Raw genomic sequence first — 15,246 nt, forward strand, 5'->3', positions numbered from 1 at the left:
GTGTAGGGAAGAAAAAGGTGTTGTTGTGTTGTGTAGGGAAGGAAAAAGGTGTTGTGTTGTTGTGTAGGGAAGAAAAAGGTGTTGTGTTGTTGTGTAGGGAAGAAAAGGTGTTGTGTTGTTGTGTAGGGAAGAAAAAGGTGTTGTGTTGTTGTGTAGGGAAGGAAAAAGGTGTTGTTTAGTTGTGTAGGGAAGGAAAAAGGTGTTGTTTAGTTGTGTAGGGAAGGAAAAAGGTGTTGTGTTGTTGTGTAGGGAAGAAAAAGGTGTTGTGTTGTTGTGTAGGGAAGAAAAAGGTGTTGTGTTGTTGTGTAGGGAAGAAAAAGGTGTTGTTTAGTTGTGTAGGGAAGAAAAAGGTGTTGTTTAGTTGTGTAGGGAAGGAAAAAGGTGTTGTGTTGTTGTGTAGGGAAGAAAAAGGTGTTGTGTTGTTGTGTAGGGAAGAAAAAGGTGTTGTATTGTTGTGTAGGGAAGAAAAAGGTGTTGTGTTGTTGTGTAGGGAAGGAAAAAGGTGTTGTGTTGTTGTGTAGGGAAGGAAAAAGGTGTTGTGTTGTTGTGTAGGGAAGAAAAAGGTGTTGTGTTGTTGTGTAGGGAAGAAAAAGGTGTTGTGTTGTTGTGTAGGGAAGGAAAAAGGTGTTGTGTTGTTGTGTAGGGAAGAAAAAGGTGTTGTGTTGTTGTGTAGGGAAGAAAAAGGTGTTGTTTACTTTCCCGAAATGAGGGGGACAGTTTTCTAAGCTGTGGATTACACTGAGGATTAAACACCATGAGCGACTCGGAGGTGGAAAGGTAACGTGTGGAAACTTAAACACATCATTTATGTAACTCACACCAACAGTTAAACGTGTATATTAATAGTGACGTTTTGTGTTGTTGTTGTTGTTGTTGTTTACAAAGCCGCAGTGTGTGACAAACACAATAACATTATAATTACGTATAGTGTCTTTTAAACTAACTATTGATAATACTGTGGTTTTGTGCCAGGACACATTTTCATCGTTAATTACTTTCCTGTAACATTAATTCACCATTGTGTTTAATTCCTGTGTGTGTGTGTGTGTGTGTGTGTGTGTGTGTGTGTGTGTGTGTGTGTGTTTTATTTAGGACTATGATGGGGCGTCCGCCCAGCAGCTACGGCTCCATGTGTAGTGACAATCCAGAAGAAGATGATTATGAAGACGTCATTGAAGACGCTGTTCATCAGCCTGTTATTAAAGTCAATTTACCCACCAGGTAAATCCACACAATCTCTCACACAAAGCTGTCATTCATTTGCTGTTATTTCTATCATTTAGAACAGAATTGTTGCTTCAGGTAGATTTAAGTTTTAGAAAATTGTATTTTGAGTGTATTGTATATGGATAACTTGGAAATGTATAAATTGTCTTATTATATTCTATATTATACTCTGTGTGTGTGTGTGTGTGTGTGTGTGTGTGTGTGTGTGTGTGTGTCAGGATCAAGATTCAACGCCCAGACTCGCCAGAAACAGGCGTCACCTCAGTCACACAAGACCGACAAACCAGCATCCATAATGAGGGGGTATACTTTACTGCTCAAAGGTAGCTTCACTCTCACTTGCTCAATCACACACACTCTCACACACACACACACACTCACACACATGCTCATACACGTTCACACACATGCTCATACACGTTCACACACATGCTCATACACGTTCACACACATGCTCATACACGTTCACACACACACAAACGCACACACACACTTGCTCGCACACACACACTTGCTCGCACACACACACTTGCTCGCACACACACGCACACACACTCACTCACGCTCACACACACACACACACAGACTCACTCACACACACGCACTCACATGTTCACTCACACACACGCTCACTCACACACGCTCACACACACATACGCTTACACACACATGCTCACACACACACACACACACACACACACTTTCACACTCATACCCACACACCCTCTGCATTTTATTGCACATATAGCATGATATGGTTTTTAGGTCAACAATATGTGACTAATAATAATATTTAATAATAATTAATAATAATAATTAATAATCCCTTCGAACATCTTTCCTTCCTTACATCTGTACCTACTTACTACATATTTACTTACTTCCTTTTCTGTACTTAAACCTTTTCCCCCTTTCTAAATCATATTTTCACACTTCTTTCCTTATTTCCTATTCTTACATACATTCTTATTTTATATTTATTTACTCCATCCTACCCTCCAAATCCCTTCCTTATCATCTGTCATTACTAACTTCCTATTTTCTTTACTTCCTCACTACTTTCTTACCCACATACGTGTTTCCTTCCTTTATTTCTTCCATCTCTCCTATGCAAATTGGGCAGCAATGTGTGTGTATGTGTGTGTGTGTGTATGTGTGTGTGTGTGTGTGTGTGTGTGTGTGTGTGTGTGTGTGTGTGTGTGTGTGTGTGTGTTTCAGGAGGCAGCCATACCCAGAAGAAATTAATATGGAGGTAGAAGATAATGAGAGTTATGTGTTTCCGAGTGAAGCCCAAGGCAGAGAGACGCTGAATATTCAGACTGAACCAAGTGTTCCTGAACCCACACACTCTCCCTCTTCTACAGCAGATTCAGCAGATGAACTTGCCCTGCCCTATATATTTACGGTGTGTGTGTGTGTGTGTGTGTGTGTGGGGCCAAAATTAATGCTTAAACTGTCACCTGGATATAATGAAGATAATTCAGAGCAAAAACCAGATGAATCCCTGACCTGTGTGTGTGTGTGTGTGTGTGTAGGCCATGTTGAACACTCTTAGGATTCTTAACATCGTGGAGCTGCAGTGTTTCGTGCGCACTCTGTGCTCTCAGTGTGACGGACAGCTGGAGTTCCGGCAGCTGGAGCAGGAGGGTGAGATCGACGTCCTGGACGTGGTGGACAGAATGCTGGAGAAATGGAGCAGAGGAGAGACGTTACACAACACCATACGCACGCTGTACGACATCAACAAGCGAGACCTTGCTGCCAGTCTGGAGAGTGTGTGCAGGCGAGGTACAGTAGGGCTCAGGAGAAATGAGGAAAGAAGGGGAGAGAGGAAAGAAAAGAGAAGAAGAAGCGAAGAGAGAAAGAAGAGGAGAGAGAAGAGAGATAAAGAAAGAATCAGAGAGAGAGAGAGAGAGAGAAAGAGATAAGATAGAGAGAGAGATAGATGGGAGAAAATAAAGAAAGATGAAGAAGAGAGAAGAGAGAGTAAGAGGAGGAGAGGAAAAAGAAGAGAGAAGAGAGATGATGAGAGAGAGAGAAAGAGAGGAAGAAAAGAAGAGCGGACGAGAGAGAGAGAGAGAGAGCAAGAGAGGGAAGAGAAATGAAAAGATAGATCAGCGAGAAAAGAAGAGAGAGAGAGAGGAAGGAGAGAGATATATATATATAATAAAGATAGAGGAGATAGAAAATATAGATATATATATAAAATAAATATATAGTAGACTATCATATGAAGAAAACCAATATCTTATATAATACGATATATAGAGGTGAAAATAATATAAATATCATAGAAAAATAATATCTGAATATATAGAAATATACGATAAGGAAAATATAAATAAAAGCACATATGAATAATATAAGATAAAAAAACTAGATGAATAAAAATATATATTTATCTGCGATGCATCTTCTTCCCTCTCTTTTCTCTATCTGCATCCACCTCTTTCTCTCTCTCTCTGACTCTAAAGATTATGTATTATATCTCTCAAATATCTCTTTTGTTCTCTCTCTCTCTCTCTCTCTCTCTCTCTCTGCCTCTCCCCTCTCTGTCTGTCTCTCTCTCTCTCTCTCTCTCTCTCTCTCTCTCTCTCTCTCTCTCTCTGCCTCTCTCTTTCTTTCTCTCTCTGCCTCTCCCTCTCCCTCTCTCTCTCTAGCTTGGGTGCAGTTCGAACTGAGAGCCAGTCACAAGCGTCGTTATTACAGTCTTTATGAAGGAATCTGTCGCCCGGGGCAACAGCGCTACATCAGGCACGTCTATGTCGAGTCGTCCCTTGTGCTGGAAACCCCACAAAACGATGGAAGGTCAATCCGCACCTGCGACCTTTTCTCTCCGCTCGAGAGCGAAGGTCATGTCCGTGTTGTCGTGACAACAGGCGTCCCGGGCATCGGCCTTTCGGTGGCGATGCAGATGTTCCTCGTGGACTGGACGGAGGAGCAGGCATGTCAGGAGTTCCAGTTTGTTTTTGCTCTTCCGGGTCGTGACCTTCACCTGGTCAGAAACTCGGATCAGACTTTCCTGGAGTTTCTTGCCGCGTTTTATCCTGAAACAAAGCAAGCGGAATTCCTGGCACGCGAAGACTGCCCTGTGCTGTTCGTCATCGACGCGCTAGAGCTCTGCAAGCAACGTCTCGATTTTCAGAACAATCCAAGCGTCACCGAGATCACGACTCCGGCTCCTGTGGACGCCCTTCTCACAAGTTTGATCAAAGGAGACTTGTTGCCTCATGCGTGCGTTTGGATCACAGCCCATCGTTCCACATGTCGGAAAATCCCCCAAAATTGCATTAGCAGGGTTACAGAGCTGAAAGGATTCGGCAATGCGCAGAGGGACGAGTACTTCACCAAGCGTACCCGAACTCCAGAGCTTGGCAGAAGGGTTCTAGATCAGGTCAGAGGTTGTCCAGGTCTGTACGACGCTTGCTATTTTCCTCTATTCTCCTGGATTGTGTCGGTCGTTTTCGAGCAGTATTTACAGAACCGAGGGATCAACGAGCAAATGCCAAAATTCACCACTTTCTACGCGCAGTACGTGATCGTGCTGACGAACCGGAAAATTGAGCGCTACGTCGGTACGGGGATCGAGGCTTCACGCTGGACAGAGGCAGATAAACAGTTCTTGATGAAAATGGGTGAGTTGGCACTGCGGATGCTGCGTGAAAACAAGAACATCTTTCATGAAGACAGCGTGTCGCGTTTGCGACTGGACGTCAACGATGTCACTCATCGAGGCGGGATCTCATTCGAAACAGGCGAATCCACCAGAGAAAATAGGAGGAGCTTTAGGTTTGTCCACAGCAGCATTCAGGAATTTATGGCTGCATTGTACACCTACGTAACGTTTCGGGTGACGGGAGAAAACGTTTTCGAGCCGAGAGGCAGAACGCGGACGGAGCGACCTGTCAGTGAGCTTTACAAGCCCGTCATTGACACGGTGCTCGCCAGCCGGGACGCACACATGGACCTCTTCCTGCAGTTCCTGTTAGGAATGTTGGCCGAAGAGACGGAGATGCAGCTGCGTGGCCGCCTGCTGCCTCAGCGTCACCCGAAACCACAGGGTGTGGACGGTGTGCTCAAGCATGCGAGGAAGAAGATAAAGGAGAACACCGTACCCGAGCGGTGTAGAAATTTGGAACTGTGTCTCTCCGAGCTGGAAGAGAGCAAGCATGTGCAATGAGACAAGAACAAAATGAAAAACTCTTCGATAGAAGCACCTGAGGAAAAGAGTTTATTCTTACAGTACACGTTTTAGTGTGTGGAGTGTTTACAGGAAATTTTATAGTGACTTCCTTCTGTAAGGCAGAGTTGTTTAAGCTGCTAAAGGCTTTCACAAGGCTTCAAACTCATCATGTTTTCATTCAGTGAAAAAGCAGCATGCACCCGAGCGCCGGCTATCAGCAGAGACCGGGGACGAGACCATGTGGAAACTGCATGTAGTATGAAAAAATATAGCTAGTTATTGCTCCTTATATATATATTTAAATTGGGGAGTTGAATGAAAGAACTAGAATTTCTGCAGGATTTACATAACATCCTTCTTCGTAACCAGACGGTGAACTGATTCGATTTTGAAATTAATCCAAAGTGGTTCAAGGTTCCCATTTATTTGAGTGAGGGGAAGCATTAAGTTTAGAGCGTTGCCGTAACAACGACAAGTCTTCTCTTGTCCAAGTTAAACAAGGTGCTAAAGTTAATCCAACATGTTATGTGTAAAATTCACAAGAAGGGAATTTTCTCCCATGAAGGGAAATGTGCTTTCTGAAGCAGGTTAAAATATCATGAGAATTTTCTCTGTGTTGGCTCTCGAATCGTTTACTACTTAAAAACAGAGTGTCAGTCTCACTACAGCGTTCTCTCTGAATCACTGAGGAGATGTACACGATTCCCCATTATTGACCGTTGCACCTTTTTGCCTCTTTGGACAAACAGTTTATCCATAAAGTAGACAGACATCTACAAAGGACACTAAACAGAGGCTTGTTATATTAAATAATGACATGTGTTTTTGTACGTTATAAAGACGTTGTGATTCGCCTCAGCTTGGAACGTCTTGTTTTTGTGTGCATTTTTTATTTAGATTTTTTTTTTTATCATTTCATTCAAACACATCGATGGGATTGATTATGTTCATAGCTAGGAACTAGGAAGTGTGATTAATATAAAATACATTAATTATATGTTTATTTCAGGAATTACGACCATATATTCCTGCCATTCCCTATCCTATCTTATCCTGGTGTGTAAAGTAATTACAAGATTGTCGTTATTTAATTTTTTTGTCTGTATTTAGTGATTTTAAAGGCAACCCGTCACTCTCCCGTACAGGTTCACAATTGTTGAAGGATGCACAGTGACACCATCTGCTGCAAGTCAATGTTGTAGGTCTTTGGAGGTGGTGTGAGGGCTGTTTTTGACCGTTCTCACCATCCTACGCCACTCCAATATTTTACGTGGCCTGCCACGTCTGGCCTTAACGAGAACTGTGCCTGTGGTCTTCCTGTTCCTCACAGTGTACAATGACAGATATGAGGCCTTCATGTTGCCACTCTTCAGAGGAGAGTCAAAGAGAACAACAAATTGCACCTTAAATACCTTTTCTCATAATCGGATGCACTTGTCGATGAAGTTCAAGGCTTAATGATCCACGAGACCAATTGTATGTTCCAATTAATCCATGCTAAGTAGTTACAGGTATTCAAATCAACAAAATGACAAGGGTGCCCAAATTTATGCACCTGTTTAATTTGGTTTTGATGCATATTGTGCATTTTTCAGTTAACCCAATAAATCTCATTTCACTGCTGAAATATTACTTGTGTGTCCTTCAGTTTGTTGATAGATCAAAATGAAATTGCTGATCCAACCACCCAAATATTTATACATGAAGATCATGGAAATGGTCAGGGGTGCCTAAACTTTTGCACACGACTGTAACGATTACGAACAGAAACCAAGTATTAAAAATATGAAATTAAAGTAGAATTAAAATATTTTATAGTCTTTTACACTATTAGAAAACGTTTACACGGTAAATATGAGTGCAAGCTTTGTAGTAAAACACTTTGGAAGGATTTCAGCGGTTTGTGGTAAGATTTTCCGATGTTAGCCGAAAGTACCCGAACGCGTACGATGTTAGCCGAAAGTACCCGAACGCGTACGATGTTAGCCGAAAGTACCCGAACGCGTACGATGTTAGCCGAAAGTACCCGAACTTGCTTCGACGCCGCATCGGCGAAAGCTCGAGAAGTTTCCGGAATGTTCCGAGCTTTTCTGGAAGCCTGTCAATGAGCGCACGAGCCGGCTGACAGTTACCCGAGTCCTTATCTGGAACTCATTCGGAACTATAAAACTTTCTGTTGAGCTCATTATCGTCTTTTTGTGGATTTGTCATGTCTTTGCTCTGTTATAATAAAGGTTGTGGGCAGCGTTTTGACCCGGAAAACAACCCAGAAGGTAAGATAAATGTTAATTATACCTAATGCTAATGCTAACCTGTGAAGGCTAAATGTATGACTGTATGTACACAAACATTAAGCTCGGGTTATTTATCTGAGAAATAAACATATATTCGTAATAACATGTCTGTAATTATACTTTTAAAAAAGAGCAAATGAAACTCTTAAAGTCTCCACACAGACTTTTATTAATGACATTTAAGTGACTTGTGATTATTACAAACATTCTAACAAACAAACCAACCAACGGTATTTTAATGACGTCATATTGATGTGTTGATTAACCGTAAGTCTACATATCAGATCATCTGCATTATGACACGAAAAGAGATCAGAATCACTCATTAATCTGTTAGTGAAGAAATTATCACCACAGTTAATGAGTGATAATGAGTAAGATTTTTTCCCCTAATGAATAAAGTTAAACACTTCTATATTTGATTAATAAGTAAAAGAACAAAACACATTTATTGGAAAATGATCATCAATAGGTCGGTGTGATAAAGCAAAAGAAGACTTAAATCCCTTAAAGCCCCCCCCCCCAACAAATGCATGACGAAGAGCTTTATTTATTTTATTCGTCTAATAAGTTCTAATTTATTAACGAATGACTTACGAAAAACAAACAAAAGAAATGCAGCTTGTTTCTCTTGTTACAGAAAAACATCGATTATATAGACAAACCTCAGGCAACGTTATGGTGAAAGTGTCTTGTGTGACGTTTTACGGAAGGAGTCTCCAGTGTCAGAGCTCGTTTGTATATCGGTGGTGAAAATCTAAAAAAGAAAATGTTACACTTCTTGTTTTAGGGTCATGACAAGCTGCGTTAAATCTTAACTTTCAGAAAGCATGAAAAAAAGGACAGGCTGGTGAGGGAAAGACGTGACAAGCGATGACAGGAACTAACTTGTTTTGAGGACATTCTACGACATAAAATGTAATTATAAATGGATAAAATGCTTCCTGGATGGACTAGTGTTAATTATTGTCCAATACCACACTAGTGTTTTATTCGTTTCTTTAGAAGAAGCTCTGAGAAGAAGCTGTGTGTTTACTGGTCATGTTTCATTCCAGATGCATGCACTTACCATCCTGGAGTTCCTGTATTCCATGATGCCTTGAAAGTAAGTCATCCAACACGTTTAATGTCTTAGCTACAAAAATGGTCTCCTTAACATCTGTGTGTTGTGTTGTGTTGTGTAACGTAACTCAGGGCTGGTCATGTTGCAAGAGACGCACTACGGACTTCTCGGATTTCCTGAGCATCGCTGTAAGTGATGGTGGTTCTGTTCTGAACCCGAGTGTGTGTTGTTTGGTTCTATAATTGATTCTAACTCGGTTGTGATTTGTAATACAGGGCTGCACCAAAGGTCACCATAACAAGGAGAAGCCGCCCGAGCCGGTAAAGCCTGAGGTGAAGAGTTCAGGAGGGAAGAAAGAGCTGGAGGATCTGAAACCACGGTTTGACGAATACGTCATTCAAGCTCCTAAACCTGTAGAGTTCATCCAGAGACCCAGGTACACAGCTAGAACTAACCACACACACACACACACACACACACACAGAAAGCAACATGCACAACACACTGTTCAGAGGAATGTCACACTGTATAAAATACCTATAATTACCTATAATCCTGTGTGTGTGTGTGTTTGTGTGTGTTTCAGTGCTGATGAGCCAATGGTGGAACTGCAGCAGAAAGTGTCTCCGTCCCTAAAACAGGCACTCGAGAACATCAAACTATCCGAAACACAACAGATTTCGAAGAGCGGTAAAAGCTAAACCAATCAGAAGCCTTCAGTAGTACAGAGAAGCACAACCACTACAGTCTGGTCATTGTGTGTGTGTGTGTGTATATGTGTGTGTATATGTGTGTGTATTACAGAGAACGAAGGGAATGAGGTGAAAATCGGAACAGCATGTACAAATCGAGGTTGCACTAAGGTAATACACATACACACACACACACACACCATCCTACATTGATGGTCTAACAACCATTGAGGAGTTTGTGTGTGTGTGTGTGTGTGTGTGTGTGTGTGTGTGTGTGTGTGTGTGTGTGTGTTACAGACTTACTCTGGACCAGGAAGTAATGAGGATACGTGTTTGTTTCACCCAGGAGTTCCCATCTTCCATGAGGGGTGAGAAAGAAGCGCGCACACACACACACACACACACACACACACACACACACACACACACACACACACACACACACACACACACACACACACACACACACACACACACACACTTTTTATGGAACCAAGTGATATCATGGAAATGTGGTGTTTTTCTGTAGGATGAAATTCTGGAGCTGCTGTCGGAGGAAAACTTCGGACTTCAACACATTTCTTTCTCAGGAGGGATGCAGTACTGGAGCTCATGCATGGAAGAAAGCTGATGTAAGGAAAATGAACACGCACACACACACACACACACCACACACACAGAGTCTCAAATACATTGTAAAAAATTGACTTGTGTGTATGTAGGGGACGAAGCTGGTACCATGTCGGTTTGATTGGCATCAGACCGCTAGTCATGTGACCATCTCTATCTATGCTAAACATTCCATCCCTGAGCTCTGTACCGTAAAGGCCAACCGCACCACGGTAGGTTTGTGTAAAGGTGTTTGTGGGTGTCAGTGTGCTCATGCCTGTGTGGGTACAGATGTTCACACCTAAATTCTCCCTACATGCTTAGTTTCTGTTTACCCTTTATTGTTTCTTTTAAACCATGTGTGTATGTGTTTGTTCTCCACGGCAGGTGTGTATCAGAGTGATCTTTGAGGGTGAGAAGGAGTTTGAACAGAATATCAGCCTCTGGGGGGTGAGTGTGTCAAAGCTCAGCTTACACGTGTTAACCACATTACGCTTATTCCGGCATAAATAAAAATGAAACCTTGACCAATTAGAAGACAGAGAAAACAAAATGATGTCCAATCACAGCAGAGAAAAAGTTAAGTCAACCAATCAGTGCACAGAGAAGGGAAAGGATGACTAATTGGTAAAATAATAATAAAAAATAACAAAACATTAACATAGTGAAAAGGTGAAGGTGATGTCACTTCTGTTTGCATCTCGGAAGGTCATCGATGTCAGCAAGAGTATAATGAACATGATGGCTGCCAAAATTGAGATCGTCATGAAGAAGGCGGAGCCGATGTCTTGGGCGCGGCTCGACCTGCTGCCACCTACACCTACGGCATCTGATGGGAAGAAAGAAAAAGAATGTGTAGAGGAAAGAGACTGAGAGTGTACCAACTGTTAGAGAGCTAACTCAGAGCACCACACACTGTATTTCTCTACTGTAGGATGGACACACACACACACACACACACACACACACACACACCTCAGCCAAATAAACCTACATTGTTTAGGGGTATAGCACCGATTGCACAAGACCTTCTGACCTCAACACACACACACACGATGTAGATGTAGAACAAATACCATATGAATCATGAGTACACACACACACACACACGCACATTTCCTCATTCCGTTTTACTCCTTCATGCATGTCCTATGTCTTTCTTATCAGTGTCTGTGCTATCCGAGTATCTCAGTACTGCACACACACACACACACACACACACTCACCACATGCACTTTGTGCCTTTAAACATGTGACACTTGACTTTGGCTGTGTCTTATTTCTTAGTCGTGTCTGGTTCAGTCTGCATCGCATCAGTCCTCACACTAGACTTTGCCTCCATCTCATTTGCACTTCTTGATTTCTTAAATAAAGTTAGAGGGTTATAGTAAAGTGAAAACTCTGTCCCAAGTCTTTGTATGTATTTTTGCATGTTTTCAAATTGGACAGGACAGCTTTTAAATATTCATATTCACAGAAACATAACAGGTACTAAAAACTCTAACCGAAACTCTCCAGGACGTCATTTTGAAGACGATTCCTTTACCATCTTGACTGAAGTCCGTCAGATGAAGGCTTTAAGGTACGCACAACACTGGTGCACGTCTGTTCACTATATTAGCAGATTTTCTATTTCACATATTTGGCAAAAATGCGCAGATGATCAAGTATTGTCACCATTGATTGTAAATGAGTCACCGTTAATAATAGCAGACACTCAGAAAAGATGGGAACAGAGAGAGTATAAATCACTAAACCTCCTGAGTTTGTCATCTGGGCTAAATTAAATATCATCAGCCATTCACCTGGTTCCTTAGTACGATGATACGGAGTATCGTGTTGTGTTCCATTCGATACAAAGCTCTGGATTTGATACGTCGGCTTATTGTACAATACATCCAACTCTTTGCATAATAATCTCAGATATTGGTCATTTAAAACTGCTTATATCACGTGACATAAACAACACATTTCAACTGAATAAATCGGTTTCGTTATTATGTCCAAATTATTGTACATGTTCTACTGCTGGCGAAAGAACGTCAAAATTAGCCACCCTATGCAAGGTGTGTGAGTGAATGAGAGAGTGTGTGTGTGTGTGTGTCCTGCGATGGGTTAGCACTTCGTCCAGGGTGTATCCTGCCTCGATGCCAGATGACGCCTGAGATAGGCACAGGCTCCCCGTGACCCGAGAAGTGCGGATAAGCGGTAGAAAATGAATGAAGGAATGCTAGCAAGGCCATGTTTTTTACGTACTGTAGCTAGTCTAGAAAACGCTCCTGAACTCGGTGTTTGTAAAGTTGGGACAAAAGTCAAGCAACGAGGAAACAGGATCGTTTGTTATTATCTATTCTAAGATTATCTTTAAGCTCTACGTTATTTTAACAATAGCGCACACTGAAAAGTGTCTGATCTAGCGGATAAATGAGAATATGCTTATAGATACGTCAAGATTATTCCCTCAGCACATCAACACAGCCATTTGGTGTCTGAGCACTTTTATATATGTGCTGCAAATTTACATTTACAGCATTATGATCAGAGGAAGGTTAAGTTTCAAATAAAAATATTTAAATGTAATATATTTTTCTCCTAGTTTTTTGGGTATATTTTTCTCCTCCTTATTTTAAATGGGTCATAAAATATATCAATAATTATCGATATTGGTCGATATGAAACACTGATATCGTGATACAGTTTTCAGCCGTATCGCCCAGCCCTACTCGGTAAGAGTTTTCCAGGCCACGTGAACCGAGACAACTTCCTGAATTCCAGAAATACCTCGGCGTTTAGTGTTAATGCGACTCTCAGCTCACACAATCCCCACGGATGATCCAACACAAAGAAGTGGCATGATGATTCCATGATCCACCCCATGAGATTTGAAGAGTTTTATAAACTCGTGTGGTCCAGAAATAGCACATTGTCGGGATTTGTTCTGTTTAACAAAGTCGCTCATTACTAATTCATCGATTGTGTATGGGATAAAACCATAACAGGTGATTTTATTATTTATTTTCCTTATCCACATAGTTTCCTTCCTCTTGTGCCACAGCAATTTTGTAAACCTTTTACCCCGATTACTTATAATTTTATTGTCAGACAATAACATATATATTGTTCAAGTAACATTTCTGTGTAAATGGTTAGAGGTTTATTATTATTCTTCAATTCTGTGGCTTTCCTATGAACAGAAACAAGAAAATAACAACGAAAAGTGAGTTAATTGTTAAAGTTAAAGTGCTGTTACATGGAAATGACCAATAGTGACGTCCTAGATCCTGATCTTGTACTATAACGGTATAAATGTAGATGAATACGTATTAAATACATATAGTATACATTAGAGGTGAGTACAGCGCTGTACAGTATTACTGTATTCCATGTTGAATCATTCGGAGTTGTAACGCTTGTCAGTATATTTGATCTTATATTAAAAGTGCGGTCTCCGTTGTTTGAAAGCCGATGTCGACATTTGAAATCACCAAAACAAACACGCCCCTAACTCAAATAGGTCCCACCCCTGTATCGATAGCTCCGCCCACACATACATACGTAACCCAGGCGACTAACAGTAAGAAACGTGTCTTTATCATAGCTGAAGGGAAGAACAATACGATTGTAGATAAACAAACAAGCAAAAATGCCACACAAGCATAATGATGTAAAGGACAAAGGCATATATTAGTTCTGTGTAACAAAGCAAAACCAACGTTACTCACCTATCGAGAAGGAAAAAAGCGCCTCGCCGTCTTAAGTAAAGTCGGCCACATATTCACAGGTCGGAGTTTCCCGAGTCGATAACTCCTGAGCTAAACGCTGTTACTACACAAAACGCGGTTGTAGCTGCCTCTCTACATTACTACGATAGAAAAGAGGTGTTATTTGTGTAGTAACAGCGTTTAGCTCAGGAGTTATTGACTCGGGAAACTCCAACCTGTGAATATGTGGCCAACTTCCTGCTCCTTCAGTTCTCTCCAGCGCTGGAAAGCTGATCCTATATTAACACGTCCTACTTCTTGTCCTTATCGTAAGTCTTTCTTCTCTTTCTTTCTTTGTTTTTATCCTCCATGTCGATGTTAAAACCGCTTTCTGCTAATGTCACACATGCGCACTGAACACTCTCTCCACCCATATCGACAAGCCCCGCCCCTTTCTGCTCATCGGCTACACGTCTGTTTTGTTTTTGTTTTGTCTGTCGGCTCGACTCAGTTTTCAAACGTCGGAGACTCCACCTTTAATATAAAACACAGTTTAGTTTTACAAGATTAGAAATACAGCAGAAACTCAGTGCAATGAAAGTTAGATTCTGATTTTTCTTTCAGTACTTTGTACGTCCTTCTTTATTTCAGTTTCACACATATTTCTGGAGGGATGTTTGTTGAGATGATTTCGGTCGTGTTGCTCTAGAATCCACTTATATCCTGGGTCTTTTTTGCCCCAGGGAACAGAACTGGAGAGAATGTGGTTGTGATTATCTGTCCTGATGTCCACTTTATCGTGTGTGTGTGTGTGTGCGCTCATGTACATAGAAGAGGGCAGACGGCATCTCTGGTCATGTTGCTGGAGAAAAGCTCAGTGTAAGCTACGATCACGTTGAGCTCAGGCGACAGGGTGGAGTGTATCAGCAGCAGCGTTGACAGTGAAAGCAGCGATGCTGATCTGTCTCTTCACCTCGCTCCAGGCTGTCTCAGGCTCGCCAGCGTTCTCGATGTCAAACAGAGCGTCGTAAATCCCTGGGAACGACTCACCCGCATACTTGTTGTGGCTGCTGGGAGCGAAAACCACATGTCTGCAGGACAGAGAGGAAACAGGACGACACCTTCACTTCACTTCTCCACAGTACTGTATCGATCAGATCCATGACCTCTAGTCTGACTATATTCCATCCTTATACACTAGAGGGAGCTCTTCCCATGACAGGATGAAATGTCTAACGAGACACAGCCGTGTGTCTAGTGTTAATGATACCACAAAATGAGACGACTGTACCTGTAGAAAGGTCGACCGGGGAGGCCGAGAGGATCGATAAACGCCCGCTCCAGATACATCAGCTGATCGTTGACCATCCGCACTGAGAGAGAACTGAGAGAGAGAATGAAGTGAGACAGAACGAGAGACAAAGAGAGATCAGTGGGATAGATGGAAAAGACAGAAAATTAGAGACAATATAAAAAA

At 41.7% G+C, this 15,246-nt stretch overlaps 3 protein-coding genes across 5 annotated transcripts in view; 2 read left to right on the forward strand and 1 right to left on the reverse strand.

Annotated features, from left to right (window-relative positions):
- The first annotated feature begins 543 nt into the window (after positions 1 to 543).
- nlrc3l (NLR family, CARD domain containing 3-like) lies at positions 544 to 7,042 on the forward strand. Its single transcript, XM_047820715.1, has 6 exons — positions 544 to 777; positions 1,093 to 1,221; positions 1,446 to 1,550; positions 2,446 to 2,632; positions 2,763 to 3,015; positions 3,888 to 7,042. The coding sequence occupies exons 1-6, from the start codon at positions 755 to 757 to the stop codon at positions 5,405 to 5,407; spliced, it is 2,217 nt and encodes a 738-aa protein (XP_047676671.1). The 5' UTR covers positions 544 to 754; the 3' UTR covers positions 5,408 to 7,042.
- A 354-nt stretch (positions 7,043 to 7,396) lies between these two features.
- The window catches only part of chordc1a (cysteine and histidine-rich domain (CHORD) containing 1a), a 14,433-nt gene continuing 6,583 nt past the window's right edge, over positions 7,397 to 15,246 (forward strand). Inside the window, exons 1-11 of one of the 3 annotated variants that reach the window (XM_047820713.1) lie at positions 7,397 to 7,683; positions 8,760 to 8,809; positions 8,899 to 8,955; positions 9,043 to 9,203; positions 9,354 to 9,457; positions 9,572 to 9,630; positions 9,757 to 9,827; positions 9,989 to 10,091; positions 10,182 to 10,301; positions 10,456 to 10,518; positions 11,587 to 13,296. In XM_047820713.1, coding sequence (XP_047676669.1) covers positions 7,620 to 7,683; positions 8,760 to 8,809; positions 8,899 to 8,955; positions 9,043 to 9,203; positions 9,354 to 9,457; positions 9,572 to 9,630; positions 9,757 to 9,827; positions 9,989 to 10,091; positions 10,182 to 10,301; positions 10,456 to 10,518; positions 11,587 to 11,622 — 888 coding nt within the window. In that variant the 5' untranslated portion in view covers positions 7,397 to 7,619 and the 3' untranslated portion in view covers positions 11,623 to 13,296. Of the gene's footprint in view, positions 7,684 to 8,759; positions 8,810 to 8,898; positions 8,956 to 9,042; positions 9,204 to 9,353; positions 9,458 to 9,571; positions 9,631 to 9,756; positions 9,828 to 9,988; positions 10,092 to 10,181; positions 10,302 to 10,455; positions 10,519 to 10,776; positions 11,468 to 11,586; positions 13,297 to 15,246 lie in introns of those variants that run through there. The other 2 variants (XM_027138822.2, XM_047820714.1) reach the window with 2 other exon arrangements.
- The window catches only part of naalad2 (N-acetylated alpha-linked acidic dipeptidase 2), an 8,839-nt gene continuing 7,974 nt past the window's right edge, over positions 14,382 to 15,246 (reverse strand). Inside the window, exons 18-19 of the mRNA XM_027138819.2 lie at positions 15,061 to 15,153; positions 14,382 to 14,860 (exon numbers count right to left, since the gene is read on the reverse strand). Of these exons, the coding sequence (XP_026994620.2) occupies positions 14,671 to 14,860; positions 15,061 to 15,153 (283 nt within the window). The 3' untranslated portion in view covers positions 14,382 to 14,670. The remainder of the gene's footprint in view (positions 14,861 to 15,060; positions 15,154 to 15,246) is intronic.

Source organism: Tachysurus fulvidraco, chromosome 11, assembly GCF_022655615.1.
Source record: "Tachysurus fulvidraco isolate hzauxx_2018 chromosome 11, HZAU_PFXX_2.0, whole genome shotgun sequence".
Taxonomy (NCBI): Eukaryota; Metazoa; Chordata; class Actinopteri; order Siluriformes; family Bagridae; genus Tachysurus; species Tachysurus fulvidraco.